This window comes from Argentina silus (genome assembly GCF_951799395.1).
Source record: "Argentina silus genome assembly, chromosome: 9".
Taxonomy (NCBI): domain Eukaryota; kingdom Metazoa; phylum Chordata; class Actinopteri; order Argentiniformes; family Argentinidae; genus Argentina; species Argentina silus.
This window is the reverse complement of record NC_139663.1, coordinates 12,719,559-12,734,102: the sequence shown is the minus strand read 5'-3', so window position 1 is coordinate 12,734,102 and position 14,544 is coordinate 12,719,559. Positions and strand designations below refer to the sequence as shown.

At 43.4% G+C, this 14,544-nt stretch overlaps 2 protein-coding genes across 3 annotated transcripts; one reads left to right on the top strand and one right to left on the bottom strand.

Annotated features, from left to right (window-relative positions):
• Positions 1–908: 908 nt before the first annotated feature.
• LOC310810115 (tetratricopeptide repeat protein 39A) lies at positions 909–11,033 on the top strand. Of its 2 annotated transcripts, XM_083677752.1 has the most exons (18): positions 909–1,156; positions 2,146–2,250; positions 3,180–3,311; positions 4,032–4,087; positions 4,299–4,366; positions 4,669–4,733; positions 5,024–5,123; positions 5,217–5,282; positions 5,426–5,534; positions 6,340–6,407; positions 6,759–6,818; positions 6,930–7,091; positions 7,350–7,441; positions 7,596–7,716; positions 7,928–8,039; positions 8,284–8,398; positions 9,309–9,425; positions 9,952–11,033. In XM_083677752.1, the coding sequence occupies exons 1-18, from the start codon at positions 1,128–1,130 to the stop codon at positions 10,061–10,063; spliced, it is 1,689 nt and encodes a 562-aa protein (XP_083533878.1). In that variant the 5' UTR covers positions 909–1,127; the 3' UTR covers positions 10,064–11,033. The 2 variants fall into 2 exon arrangements, with proteins under 2 accessions (XP_083533878.1, XP_083533879.1); XM_083677753.1 differs by lacking the exons at positions 909–1,156; positions 2,146–2,250 and having other exon boundaries at positions 3,178–3,311; positions 4,003–4,087.
• Positions 11,034–11,092: 59 nt separating this feature from the next.
• Positions 11,093–12,783, bottom strand: gadd45gip1 (growth arrest and DNA-damage-inducible, gamma interacting protein 1; the record flags this gene model as incomplete). Its single annotated transcript, XM_083677754.1, has 2 exons — positions 11,093–11,599; positions 12,383–12,783. 2 exons carry the CDS (start codon positions 12,781–12,783, stop codon positions 11,317–11,319), a joined length of 684 nt encoding a protein of 227 aa, XP_083533880.1. The 3' UTR covers positions 11,093–11,316.
• Positions 12,784–14,544: the final 1,761 nt, after the last annotated feature.

Genomic DNA, 14,544 nt, shown 5'->3' with positions numbered 1-14,544 from the left:
TTTGACTTATCAAACTACCCTCAATTCATATTCTTACATTTGAGATCGTGGTAATTCCATGCAATAGTTGCATCTGGATGAGCAAGGGATTTTTAATTGGTGTGGCTCTTTTCAATTGGTTCTTGTGGCTCCTATATTCTTCTATTGAAGGGAAACCATCTGTGTTGTGAGCATAAGCCTAAAAAGGACCAGATGAATTACAACACATCAACTCATCACAATGAGTATCTGTTAGGCATTTTTGGGTAAATTGTGTTTCATCGCTAACTGAACTTTTAATGTACAACTTTTACAATGTTCAATGTGAATTAAAAAGGGTGTTCTTTCCATCTATTAAACATACACTGTTGAAGAAGAAATGGGAGTGATCACTTTAGATAGCTTTATACAGTACAACCTCATTCGAACTTCTGTATTTACTTTAAGGGTTTTCCTTGCTCTCACCTCAGGGTTATACTCTAAGGAGACTGCTAATATGTAAAGGGTCATAGAAGAGACAAATGACTTGGTCCTTCATTTTATGAGGGGCTCAGTTGGTGACTGACGAGCAACACTTATCAAAAATATATTGCAATTTAGTATCATAGGCTTATGTGAAGAGGTGCATTCAGAGGCCCAGATATTGGTCTTCTGTGCTATGCCATTGGACAAAAGGCAACACACACACACACACACACACACTTGGGCAATCTTTTAGGGTTTCAGCTAAGCTAGTCTATGAGTTCATTTTTGTACTGTAAATATAGGCTACTTTAGTTTACAACATCAATTAGATGGGATGCGCCATTTCTACCTGGCTGTATCGTTGCATGAATGCAATTGCGACATACGTGTGCGTGGCAGGGAACCTGTTCGGTGTTGCTAAGGAGGAGTCAAGTACAACCCTCACTCCACTTCCATTGCACACCCTCACTAATCGACTACTCGACAAAGATGAATGTCTCCATGCGCCTCTCTTCAAGTTAACCTAGAACTCAATGCAACTTATTTTCTCAAAGCGGAATTCAATCATCATTGACAAAGCTTCCATTTTTTAAAACAGTTAGATAGTTAATGTTTTTCCTCAAGCGCTCCTGAGAAGTCCACTTCTTGACAGGAGTTTGGGCACGGTGCCCGGAGAGAGAAACATGTCCAATGGGAAAGACGCACCTGCTACGTAAGTTACAACATTGAGGGAGCTTTACTGCACAGCAAAAAACTCATTGCTTTTCTCTTATTCCGTTAACGGCTAAATGAATCATTGGTGTTTAAATATCGCTTCTTTTTCGAAATATGCTTATATAATATACAACGTCAATGTTCCCTCTTTACCCTATAGCTGTTGCTCTAATTATTGATTGACAATATTGGCATGCAATTTAGAGATTTGGGAAATGGATATGTTTTCCTGGAGAGTATCCTGGTCATGACTAATCAAATTAAACAAACAACCAGACAAAGGCATGAATAACATCTTATTTCCTTCTTCAGACTTGCTGACTCTATTGTCCCTCCCCCTTCTTTCTTTCTTCTCATTGTCAAGGGTAGCTTCTGGCTCTTTACTACTACTACTCTTTACTTTCTGTTATAGCACTGTCAACAGGAGGTAAATAAGTATATTTAATATAGTATTTGTTAAGAGCCATCTATGCTGAGTAAACAAGAGACACGTTGGGCTGTGTGTGTATGTATGTGTGTGTGTGTGTGTGTGTGTGTGTGTGTGTGTGTGTGTGTGTGTGTGTGTGTGTGTGTGTAGGCTGTGCTCTGAGCAGGCTGGTGCCCTGAACTACACACATATGATTCAATTCCCAGAAGAGTGCACGTGCACATATGTGCACTGTATTGACTGTTGCAGTCAGTGTGATTATCACACCTATGGGCCCCCAGAGCCCTCTGATTACACATGCACACCTCTCAGTCTCTCCACTTCTCTGCCTGACAGAGTTAGACAAGAGTAAAGCTGACACACAGCCACAGAATGATGCTGGGCTCTGGGTGTGCAAAATGGGATGTTTAAGTACATCTTTATTAAAACCCTAGAGGCTTTGCGCTTTACTCTGCATGGTACCAATTGTAATGTGTGTGTGTGTGTGTGTGTGTGTGTGTGTGTGTGTGTGTGTGTGTGTGTGTGTGTGTGTGTGTGTGTGTGTGTGTGTGTGTGTGTAGCTCCACACAGATGACCCTGCAGGGATGCCTTGATGAGTGCATGGAGGCGCTGGATCTCTTCCTTAACAACCACTTCAGCGAGAGCCTGGATAAGCTGCGGCCACGGTAACAGCATTACTCTCCTTGGACTGAAGTGGACAATACAGCCTTTCAATTGACTTCTCTTGTTCAAATGTCAACGCTGAATTTGCAAATCAATTTGTAGGATTTAGGTTCAGCCTTGCATCATTGTAAAATTTGTATATTTGTATTTTGCAACTGTGTGTGTTGTTTGAATAGTATAGTTAGTGTTGTGTGTGTGTGGGTGTGTGTGTGTGTGTGTGTGTGTGTGTGTGTGTGTCTGTTTGTCTGTGGGTGCGCATGTGCGTGCGTGTGTGTGTCTGTGTACGTGCGTGCGTGCGTGCCTGTCTGTCTGTCTGTCTGTGTGTGTGTGTGTGTGTGTGTGTGTGTGTGTGTGTGTGTGTGTGTGTGTGTGTGTGTGTGTGTGTGTGTGTGTGTGTGTGTGTGTGTGTGTGTGTGTGTGTACGTGCGTGCGTGCGTGCGTGCGTGCGTGCGTGCGTGCGTGTGTGTTCACACTGTTGGGTGTGATGGAAATGTTGCCCTGTCACTGGTGAGCCGTGGTGAAGTGTTGCTTCCTGCTGGTCGAAAAGTCACTTCTCCAGGATACGGAGTGTTTGCTGAAGCTGACGCCCAGAGCTCAACAAGCAGCGCAGCGCAGAGCAATGGCTCTGGAAAATACAACTAGAAAAACACTAGACACACATGGAGCAGTAGGAGGGAAGAGAGAGAGGGAATAATGAGTGTTTACTGTAGCCATCTGTGTCTTTCCTAAGGAGTGAGACCCACAGTATAAAGTAGATACTCAAATTGCCTTTTTTACGTTTGCTGTGTTTACTGTTCTCTCTCGTGTGCGTGTCTGTGTGTGTGTGTCTGTCTGTCTGTCTGTCTGTCTGTCTGCCTGTCTGTCTGCCTGCCTGCCTGCCTGCCTGCCTGCCTGCCTGCCTGCCTGCCTGCCTGTCTGTTTTCTGTTGTAGGGTAAAGGAGAGCATGTACCATGCTCTGATCTACGCCACAGTGCTGGAGATGCAGGCGATGATGACCTTTCAGCAGGATGACATCATCAACGCAGGCAACACCATGAAGAGTGCCCAGGAGGTCTGCCAGAGGTGAGGCTGCTGCTGGATAATGGCAAAATTCTATCATAATACATGTATTTATTGTTTTCAGAACTCTGCTCCACAAGGTTCACTGATCCTGATTTTGTGCCTCAAAAATGCTTAGACAATTAAACTGTACGATAGTGGAATGGTGGTTTTGAATGATGTTTCTCTTCGCTGACATGCAAAAACAACTCATTTTCAATTCCGTTAAATTCAAGTAAATGTATACGTTATTGTCAATCATCAATATTTGATAGGAAATGGTCTTTGGTTCTTCGAGGGAAAGTTGAGGGAAATCCTGGAATATCCAAGTATTTTTTGACGTCTGGTCTAGACTGTAGACTCTGGCACTATTGCCCCTGGCTCTGAACAGTGACACTGAGTTACTGTACCATGGCTGTTCTTCCCCTACTTTTCCTCTGTCTATCAACCAGAACACACAGGCAAATAAGAGCGTTTACATACTGTAGCAACCCGGCCTCTCCATTCTGGTATTTGCCTGTGTTTGCATGGCTGGAGTTGCTCTATTGGTGGCGTATAGTATGCGATGTAGGACACTTGTGATTGGTAGAGGTGGTCAAAAGCAGTCTGGCTGCTGTGGCTAAGAAGTACTTTTCTGCTATGAATGCCCACAGATGAAACATGCATTGGTCAACAACAACAACAACAACAAACAATTGCATTGTTTTGCCTATAGCCTATGTGTCTGCTCGCATTTCTTTTCAGGTTTCGACGGAAGTCCCCTAATTTGGTCAGCAAGTCATCAGACTCATTAACTGAAGGTAGGGGGGGTTGGGCTCAGGGCTCACCACATTGAGGCTCAAAGCACAATACATTAGGATACATTCTGATATATGCAAATAGTTGGTCATTTCAATCGTGTGTCTGTCCGTGTGTGTGTCCGTGTCCGTGTCCGTGTCTGTGTGTGTGTCCGTGTCCGTGTCCGTGTCTGTGTGTGTGTCCGTGTGTGTGTCCGTGTGTGTGTGTTTGCAGAACAGCTCCATGCAGAGGTGTGTTATGCTGAGTGTCTGCTCCAAAGAGCTGCTCTCACCTTCCTACAGGTAAGACACTTCCTTCACTAATGCAACACAAAGCACTATCCATCAGCTGAAATGAAGTTATTTAGGGCATTGAGGTGACATGTTTTAGTGTATAAAATGGCTTGTTTTCCTGCCTCATGGTTTAGACGGGGGGACAGATTCAGACTACTACGGTATGAATGCAGTTGATCTGAGGTGATCTAACTGGTTTCCCTGGTCCTCTCAGACACTTTTGGATACAGTCCAGAACCCCCCACTTCTGTCTCACTAGTAGTCACCTTTGTAAAATAATATTTCTATTTTTCCATTTCCTCTTCCTCCAGGATGAGAGCATGGTGAGTTTTATCAAAGGAGGAATCAAAGTACGCAACAGTTACCTAATTTACAAGTAAGTGTGCTGGAGGAAGATACGTTCTGGTCTGAATGTTGGGAGAGGGTGGCAGAGAGTGGGATTGGGAACCAACTGATGGAATCAATTGTGCTCGTGATCTGCTTATTCACTGCAGTGAAAGTAAGACTCTGTGCCCAGTTGTTAAACCTATAATGGCCAAGCGCTTGCAGCTATCAGTCCATTTAGATGTGTTATTATTCTATAATCATGTATAATTATGCCCTTATTATGCAATTATGTGTAATCACGTTGGTAAATGAATGACATAATTGTCTTTTCTCACCCAGAGAGTTGCATACCTTCATAAAGTCCCATGGCTCTCTTCACACACCCAGCCACATTCATTTAGAGGGAGGGGTGTCGTTTGGGATTGGAGCCTTCAACTTGGTACGTCCCAACTGTATGGTAACTGTATGTGTTTATCATATGTGTCAGTGACACTTGTATGCTTCATCTCAGTGTTCTGTACTGTCTCCACAGACCCTCTCCCTGTTTCCTCCTCGGATACTGAAGGTTTTAGAGTTTGCTGGCTTCTCTGGAGACAAGGTATAGTAGGACTCTTTAATTAAACCACAGTAGACTGTTTGTGTGTGTGTGTGTGTGTGTGTGTGTGTGTGTCTCTCCCTCCCTACCTCTCTCTCTTTCTCTCTCTCCCTCCCTCTCTCACCATGCATGTATGTTCTGTACAGGAGTATGGCCTCTCCCGGCTGAATGATGGAGCGACAGCCCTCAACCTGCGCTCCATGCTGTGTGCCCTGCTGCTGCTCTGCTACGACACCTTCCTGACCTTCATACTCGGTACGACACACCCACACAAATACATGGTATATATTATCACCCATAGAAATACATGGTATATACCATCACCCACAGAAATATATGGTATATATTATCACCCATAGAAATACATGGTATATATTATTACCCACAGAAATATATGGTATATATTATTACCCACAGAAATACATGGTATACAGCTGCTTGAAAGTTTCTGAACCCTACAGGGATGATCGTTATTTTTGTATAAAATATTAAAATGAACTTATAAAATCTTTATCTAAACCCCAATTCGTCATAAAGACGAAATTAAATAAATGAACAATTCCAAATAAAGGACACAAACAGAAACATGTGATATGTTTTCATTGTTTATTTAACAAAAACTCTAACTCTAATAAAACTAAAAAAAATCTATAATTGCACAAGGGGTTCACATACTTTCAAGGAGCACTGTATACTATCACCCACAGAAATACATGGTATATACTATCACCCACAGAAATACATGGTATATACTATCACCCACAGAAATACATGGTATATATTATCAACCGCAGAAATGCATGTTATATATAATCTCTGGGGAAACTGTACACACCACTAGGTACAGATACACTCACAGAAATAGATGATATATATTATCTCTGGTAGGGGAGGCTGGTGGAGGTAGAAATTGGAGCTCATTGTAATGCATGGAATGGAATGAGGAATCGTGTACGTGCGGGTGTGTGTGTGTGAATCGTGTACGTGTATGTGCGGGTGTGTGTGTGTGTGTGTGTACATTGTTACGAACCATCTAATATTCCTCCTCTACTTGATACAGGGACAGGTGAGGGGGACGTGGTCAATGCTGAAAAGCTGCTGAAGCCATTCCGGATCCGCTACCCACGAGTCAGTAACATTCCTCTATTTAATTGAACTCCCTCCCAGCCCAAAGCAAACTCAACTCACCATGCAAGACAATGTATACCGATACCAGGAGAGGTCTTGGCAAACAGTATCACAACTAATAGGTTTACCATGTGGGCGCTTGCTCAATGGAGGGAGGTGAAGTTATGCACAGTAAGAATGTGATGGGTCATGTAAGCAACGGAGCCATTGGGAGTTCATGCTCTCCGTTGTGTAGTTATTTAGCCTCCATGTTTGTAGTTCTTTAGCCTCCATTATGTAGTTCTGCAACCTCAAGGGCTTACTTCCGCCAAAGTATAGACATTTACACTTTTCTCCACTTCCTCTCTTCAGGGCGCCATCTTCCTCTTCTTTGCAGGCAGAGCGGAGGAGATCAAAGGGAACATTGATGAGGTGAGAATTAGATGAAGGTCCCGTCCACAAACAACCCCCTAGCCCTAACGCCATAGATATGATACGTCAGTGTGCGTGTTCTGATGGGGTGTAATATCGCTGTGCTGCCAGGCAGTGGCGCTGTTTGAGGACGGCTGCAAGGCACAGCAGCAGTGGAAGCAGTTCCACCACATGTGCTACTGGGAGCTGATGTGGTGCTTCACCTACAAGCGTGTGTGGAGGATGGCCTACTTTTACGCAGACCTTCTGAGCCAGGAGAGCCGCTGGTCCAAGGTATGACTGTAGAAGCCAAGCTTCAGACCAAGTGGAAATAACACAGATTCCTCCCCTTATATCTACATCAAAGACACATATATTCCACTTGACCTTACAAATTCTATTTAGCATAATGCAAGTTTGTTTTCTACATCTAATCTGTTTTTTTTCTCACTAGTCTGTTGAAGGTGTTCACATCTTCAACTCTACTTACTTGGGCATTTTCTGTCTCTGTCTCTCTGTCTCTCTCTCTCTCTCTCTCTCTCTCTCTCTCAGGCCATGTATGTGTACATGAAGGCTGCTTGCCTCAGCATGCTGCCTCTGGGGGAGGCTCGGCCATTTGGGGAAGATGAGGTGGAGCTCTTTAGGTAAACACACACTGTAATATCCCAAGAGTTAACTAACGAGAGTTCCCTAGTGTTGGACAAAATGATAACCACACCCTCCCCCCTCTCCTCTCTCTCTCTCTCTCTTTCTTTCTCCTCCATCCCCTCTCTTTCCCTCTTTGCCATGCTCTCTCAGAAAGGTGCCCTCCTTCAAGCAGAAGATAGCAGGCAAGTCTCCCCCCACTGAGAAGTTTGCCATTCGCAAGGCCAGACGATATAAAGCAAGCTGCCCTGTGAGACTCCCTGTACCAGTGCTGGTAATTACAACCCACCTATAGACACACACACACACACACAGGTTCATTTAAATATGTGCCTCTGCTCTGTGAGACTCCCTGCACCAGTGCTGGTAATTACAACCCACCTATAGACACACACACACACACACACACACACACACACACACACACACACAGGTTCATTGAAATATGTGCCTCACATCAGTGTTTCTGTCCTGCTGTGTTGTAGGAGATGATGTACATGTGGAACGGCTTCACCATGATCAGAAAGCGGCCAGAGCTTACAGAGGGGATGATGCAGACCTTGGTGGAGGCAGAGCACACCCTGCTGGAGTCTCCTGGTACTGCAACCTGTCTATCTGCAGTATATCCAGTTTACCATGCAGTCAGTCTAAATAGGGACACACCAGCCTGATTTTCTTAGCCAGTCATGAGGCTAAAACCATTCTTATTATATCACCAACACAGACTGGAATCAGAACAAATTCAATATATATTCTGGTTGATTCTGTACTGGAAATGTATTTGTATTTTGAGTGTGTAACGGTTGTATAATGTAAAACATGTCTTCTTCCTCTTGGGCAGTGAATGAGTATTCTGTAGACGACCGCTGTTTGATCCACCTGCTGAAGGGTCTGTGTCTGAAGAACCAGGGCCACGCCCAGGCGGCTGAGGAATGCTTCAACAAGGTTTACAACAGGTGAGAGAGTCAGGAACCTCAGGTTCTACAACAGGTGAGCGAGTCAGGAACCTCCGGTTCTACAACAGGTGAGAGAGTCAGGAACCTCCGGTTCTACAACAGGTGAGAGGGAGAGCTGTTGGAGCTTCAGTAGGGATCCGCACACTAAAACCCTAATTCACACTGCGGAGCCCAACCGAGCTGTGCAGGGCTGGCCTGGTTACGCATCCACTCGAGTTGCTGAAACGGTGTGAAAAGATTATCCGAGCCAGCACAGTATGATTCGGCTAGCCCCTATAATTTGCCTTCAAGGGATGAGCTGGTGCTAGTCCCTGTCCTTTACCCATGTTTAAACACAGTGGTGTTTGCTGAGAAGTAATAAACCTTCTGAACTGGCTCATCAAGTCATAGAGTGAATATTTGCATGGCATTGGAGATAGATGAAATGCCCTTTGTTTGATTAAACCACCCCAGTGTTTCCAGCAAGTTAAGCAATGTCATGTGAATGCATACTGAGGATAATTTCCAGTGAAGTCATATGCCAGGGGAGGCTGGTAGAGAAATTGGAGGACAGGCTCATTGTAATGCATGGAATGGAATGAGGAATGGTATCAAACATGTGTTTGATACCATTCCTCATTCCATTCCATGTATTACAATGAAAAAGGTAATGTTTGTCATAGTGATCAGTGAAGGTTAAATATGCTTAACTCTAATTCACACGACACAGATGAACCAATCTAAGCTGTACTGGGCAGGCCTGGTTATGCATCCACCATAGTTGCAGAAACAGTGCCGGAAAGGACAATGTGAAAAGAAAATATCCACAGTATGGTTCGGGTCGGCCCTGTAGTGTGAATCAGTGTTTATTCTAGTGTACACATTAAACAAGGTTCTGACAGGACTGTATCCTCTCCTGTCTGTCATGTAGTGAGAAGAAGATCAAGTTTGACCACTACCTGGTCCCCAACGCCCTGCTGGAGCTCAGCCTACTCTACATAGACCAGGGACGGAAGGAACAGGCCATCAAAATACTGCACAAGGCCAAGTGAGTCGCCCCCTACTGGCTGTTCTCATGCACTGTTGTGTGCAAGCTCTCGTAGACTGGATGGGTTGCAGTCCAAACCTGTATGTTGGTGGTCAACAACCCTGAAGGTGTGAGGGCTTGTGTTCCATCCTAGCACTAAAGCATCTGATTCAACAAATCAATACCTTTTAATGATTCGTTTGTTTGAATCAGATGTGTTGGTGCTAGGCTTGAACAAAAGCCGGCACTCCTTGTAGCTTTACAGGACCACAAGGGTTGTTGACTGGAGGATGGATCATACTGATTGAAACAATACCATCCCTCCCTATCTTTAACTTATTATCAAATTCAAGGGAGTCTGGTGGAGGTGGAAATCGGAGGACAGGCTCATTGTAATACATGGAACGGAATGAGGAATGGTATATAACGTGTGTTAGCATTCCTCAATCCATTACATGCATTACAGTGAGCCCGTCCTTCGACATCCACCTCCCACCAGCCTCCCCAGATCAGATTCCATGTTGTGTGTCGTTCACTGTTCCCGCAGACATAACTACAAGGAGTACTCCATGGAGTCTCGTACCCAGTTCAGGGTCCACGCTGCCCTCTCCAAACTCAAGGCTGACACTAGTGACCAGGAGGAGATCACAGCGCTGTAGGAACACAAGTGTTTTGTTGTGCTATGCAAGCACTGGACTCTACCGCTCTACTCCTCGTCCTTGTCTAAAAGTCCTTTAGAACCTCATATAATCTACTCCCAAGGGACTTTTGCCCTCTTTCCTGTATCCACTGAGTCCTGTGGTGGCTGTGTTTGGAGCTCTCCCCTTACTTCATGGATGGTCGTCTCTTCCTAACTGACTCACAAGGGACAGCATGTGTTCAGAGGAGATGAAACTTATTGTACTTACTGTAATGGAACATTTGACTATAATTGCCCATATCAGTATGTGGAATTGGATTTGTCCACAATCATATTTTAGTATAACTGTTGTGATATGTTTTAATAAATGTTTGTCTGCACTCTAATGAAATAACTCTAGATTTTGATTAACAACAAATGTATGTAGGCCTACTCTAACAAATGACTAAGATGGTCGTTGTTCTTTCTTTGGTTTTGTTATTTTACTCTCATCTGATAAAACACTGCTTCACTAAAAGTGATTGAGTATTATAGGGAGGAGTTAACAGTCTCTCAAATGAGTCCATTACAAGGTGTTATGTTATAACATGTTAGACATGTGACAAAACATCTTATGGATTATATATGTGATGAAAGTAAGCCCCTAGTGATCACTGTATCCTCCCCCAAAATTGTGCCACATATGTGCTTATACCTTTAACTCCAGTCCCATAGTTGTTGTTTTTTTTACAAATGTAACCATATAGTAAATGTACAGGAAGGACCTTGATAATCATTAATTCATGATTCGTTGTTATGAAAGTATCTGTAAAATGCTATGTTCCTGGTGCCATGCAGAGTACAGGAGGTCTGGCGCTCCAGGCCAGGTTTTGTCCAAGATATGCCTGGACAGAAAGACTAGTTTCTTAGAGCACTGTAGGTTGATGTACTTCAAACTGATGGACGATACACACACATTTCGGAATAAATTTTATGTATTTTAACTCTCAGTGATTTTGTTTTCATGCTGTCATGCTGTGTAATGTACTTGATAGTATATGTTACACAGCTTCACTATGATCATCAGCAAGCTCAGAATGATACAAACATGGGTGTCAATGTCCTAAATGTATTGCTGAGCCAAATGCAGGACACATTCTGCACTTAAACAGGGGACAAACATGTCCAGATTACTTTAATTGAACTGAAGTGGGGAGGACATGGCAGACCGACGACAACCGAGAACATTTTACAAAATAGATCATATGTACAAAGTCAGTCAGGATGCGTCAGTTATGAGGAGGCAGCCGCTGGGTTCAGACCCTGTTCATCCGTTACTCTGCGTTTCATTTGCTTCTTCTTCTTCTTCTCCTCTTTTTCGATTTCGCTGACCATCTCCAGGAATTTGGAACTCCGGGGGTCCACTGCGTAGCCAAAGCGCTCTTTGGCCTGGGTCAGCATCCGTTCACGGCGAGCCTTATCCTCCCTCAGCTTCTGTTTCGCCTCCCGTTTCTCCTTCCGCCAGTCGGCAACCATCTTGGGCATCTTGGCCATGTTGGCTGCAATCAGTTTCTCTCTGTAATGAAACAGAACAGGGTAGTAGGCAGAGTGTGTAAATTGATAGTTTAATGAGGTATGGTTAGCTAGGCACTTTATTCAGCAGACAAAATGATATTTTTTATGAAATAGTTGATTGCCTTGCTCTATGGTTGTTGCTTTTCGACATCAATGCTCATTAAGGAAAATGTGTATGATGCCTGTATGTGTGTGTGTGTGTGTGTGTGTGTGTGTGTGTCTGGGGAGCAATGAGGGGCTGAGTGACATGTCACTAAGCGTCACAACATTTGCTGGTTGTGCATCGTTTTATACAGCTATAGCTTGTTCAAATCCAATAGGTATTCTGCAGAGGTAAGTGATGACGATAGCTGTCGCAGTAACAGTTAATGTAATGATGATGTTTCTGATATTGAAGAATAATATCCAATGATGCGTGGAAGAAGGTGGATACTCAAATTGAAAGTTAAATAAAGACAATTTATTAGTCAGATCGAACTGGGACACGAAACTACTGTCCAAGAGAATGGCAGCAGGGAAGTGGCAACTACAAAGAGTTTGCAGTCAATTTTATCGTACGTAATAAACATGAAACCAGGACACAAGGCTCATCTCAGTTAGGCTCGGCGCCAGTGAGTGACATGTTATCAACAGAAATCTTGGGGTCTGGTACCGCTTGTTGTTAACCACATTCCAAGGATCACTCAGGAAAATACATTCTAACACTTAATAAACGGGAATTTAACAGATTTTGACAGTTGTCAGGTGACTGCCGAAGTCTACCAGCTACAGTATTTGTGCCTACCTCGCAAGACGTTTCGCAGCGATTTCCTTGTCTTTTACTTCGATATTATTCAACATCACGTCGAGTGGAGGATTCCATTCCTTCTCCTCGGCGATCATCTCCTCTAGCTTGGCCGGACTCGGCCACAGTTTAGCGGGGTCGATCCCGGAGGCTGAACCATATCGCCCGTACAGCTTGCGGTCATACTTGTCTGTCTTTTGCCAGTCGGGCGTCTTCTCACTCTCCTTATCCGGAAGATATGGATCTTTAATATTTACTCTGAGTGGTTTAGGATTGTAATTTGCGATCTGCTGTAGGAGCCCACACTGTGAGCTCACGGGAATGATAGACTTCAATGATGAAACCCCTCTAAAAGCCCAGCAAAATATTGCTGCCCTCCTGCCTAGCATGGAGGTCGCCATCTTTACTGTCGCATACAGGACCCACGTCGTTACGTATAGTTGTAGGCGACTACAAAAGTGCCTGTCAGTTGTTGTTGTGACAGAATTACAAAAAGGAGAGTAGTGGACTGATTATTTGTGTTAAATGAAATGAAATTTTATTCTGTCTTTTGATTACCACTAATTTCACCAAAGTTTATTTTAAGTATTTTTTTTGGTATATCCAATAAAACGTTCATATCAGAAAACTGATGTTGATGCTGAACTTGAAGTTGATGTTCTTATAAATGGAATAATGTAATTTTATTATATTGCAATAAAATAAAAATAGGTAGTTTTTTGTAACATCATTGATGTTCATTATTTGACTTTACATAATCATCTGACCATATCATTAAAGGTAGACTCTGGGATATGACATCAATGGTAAAAGAGTGAGGTGAGCTACCAGAGATAATTTCAAAATGGAGTCGAACAAAAAATGAGAGGAGACGTCTAACGAGTGCTTACTGTTGTTCACATCTTTACTTACTCCAAATATCTTGTAAAGGTTCCAGTGACTTCCTGGCATGACATCATATCTCTGACTCTACTTTTAACTAACATCAGTCTAAAATCATGTGCTGTAATGCAAGCAAGTCACTTGTAGTTTGTACAAGTACAGTGTATAGAGTACAGTTTTCAATGAGTTTGACTTTCAAACATACAGTATATTCAACTGGGGAAAATGTCCTTTTAAGATCCAGGGTTGGAACCGGTAGTGGGCAGGTGGGCCGTAGGGCCAAAACCAGAGCAAGGGGACACGCAGAGACTTTTTAACACCTTCTTAGAACATTTTGGAATGCTGTATGGGGAATTAACCAGAAAACACACTTTAAAAGAAAGGTCCTTTGTTTTAACTCTCCCCTCCCACCACCCCACCCCCCCTTCCCACCAACTCCTCTTTTATTTTTTATTTCTTTTCAAGGAGGAGAGATATAGAACAAATGGGTTGCTCTTGAGTGCAGCACTTACTGAGACAGATGTCACCGCTTTTGTGTTGCGGGAATGCGCAAAGCTCTCCACCATCATTAAAGATGTAGGGTTCCCATGGCAGGAGGAGGAGAGAGGGGTGGAGGCGGGGGTGGCCATGACAGAGGCTTAATTTGGCTTAGGAGCGATCCGGTGCCAAACTCTGGGCTTTAGGGATCAAATCAACGTCAGTCACTGCCTGGCAAACAGGCTTGTTAGCAGTTAGCAGATAAGGGAGGCAAGCAAGTGCACAGGTGTGAGAGAAGTTTCCTGCAAACAGATTAAGTCTAGTCCTGGGCTAAATCACACTTTTAATGAGATTCTCCATTGAATATGCTTTTTAATCAAGGACTAGACTTCATATAGGTCTGGGAAACCAACCAATCTCAAAATGCCATCTTTTGAACTTTTCATCATAAATATCTAGGCCATAGAAGTAGAGGGAGTGATTGAGGGACCAGATGGTGCTTATGGCCTTATGTCATGATTCCCTAATTATATACAATCTTTATCAAGAGTGTGTGAGAGGGATAATACACTGTAGGTAGGTATCACGAAAGGCCATAAGCACCATAGGTCACTTACTACTGTAGTACCTTAATCCTTTACTATGGTCTAGATATTTATGATGAAAACTTCATGGCATTTAGAAAAGGGACGGTTTCCCAGACCTAGATTAATAAAACGATAGTCCCAGATTAAAAAGCATTTTCAATGTGTGCGGGAAACTGCCACATAATGTGGACAAGGTGAAGAGGCAGCTATTCTCTT

Excerpts from the sequence above, each read along its gene's own strand:
- LOC310810115 (XM_083677752.1), top strand. The coding sequence starts at position 1,128 with ATGTCCAATGGGAAAGACGCACCTGCTAC. Across the intron at positions 5,124-5,216 it reads GGATTGGAGCCTTCAACTTG|ACCCTCTCCCTGTTTCCTCC; the intron begins GTACGTCCCAAC and ends CTGTCTCCACAG. Across the intron at positions 5,283-5,425 it reads CTGGCTTCTCTGGAGACAAG|GAGTATGGCCTCTCCCGGCT; the intron begins GTATAGTAGGAC and ends TGTTCTGTACAG.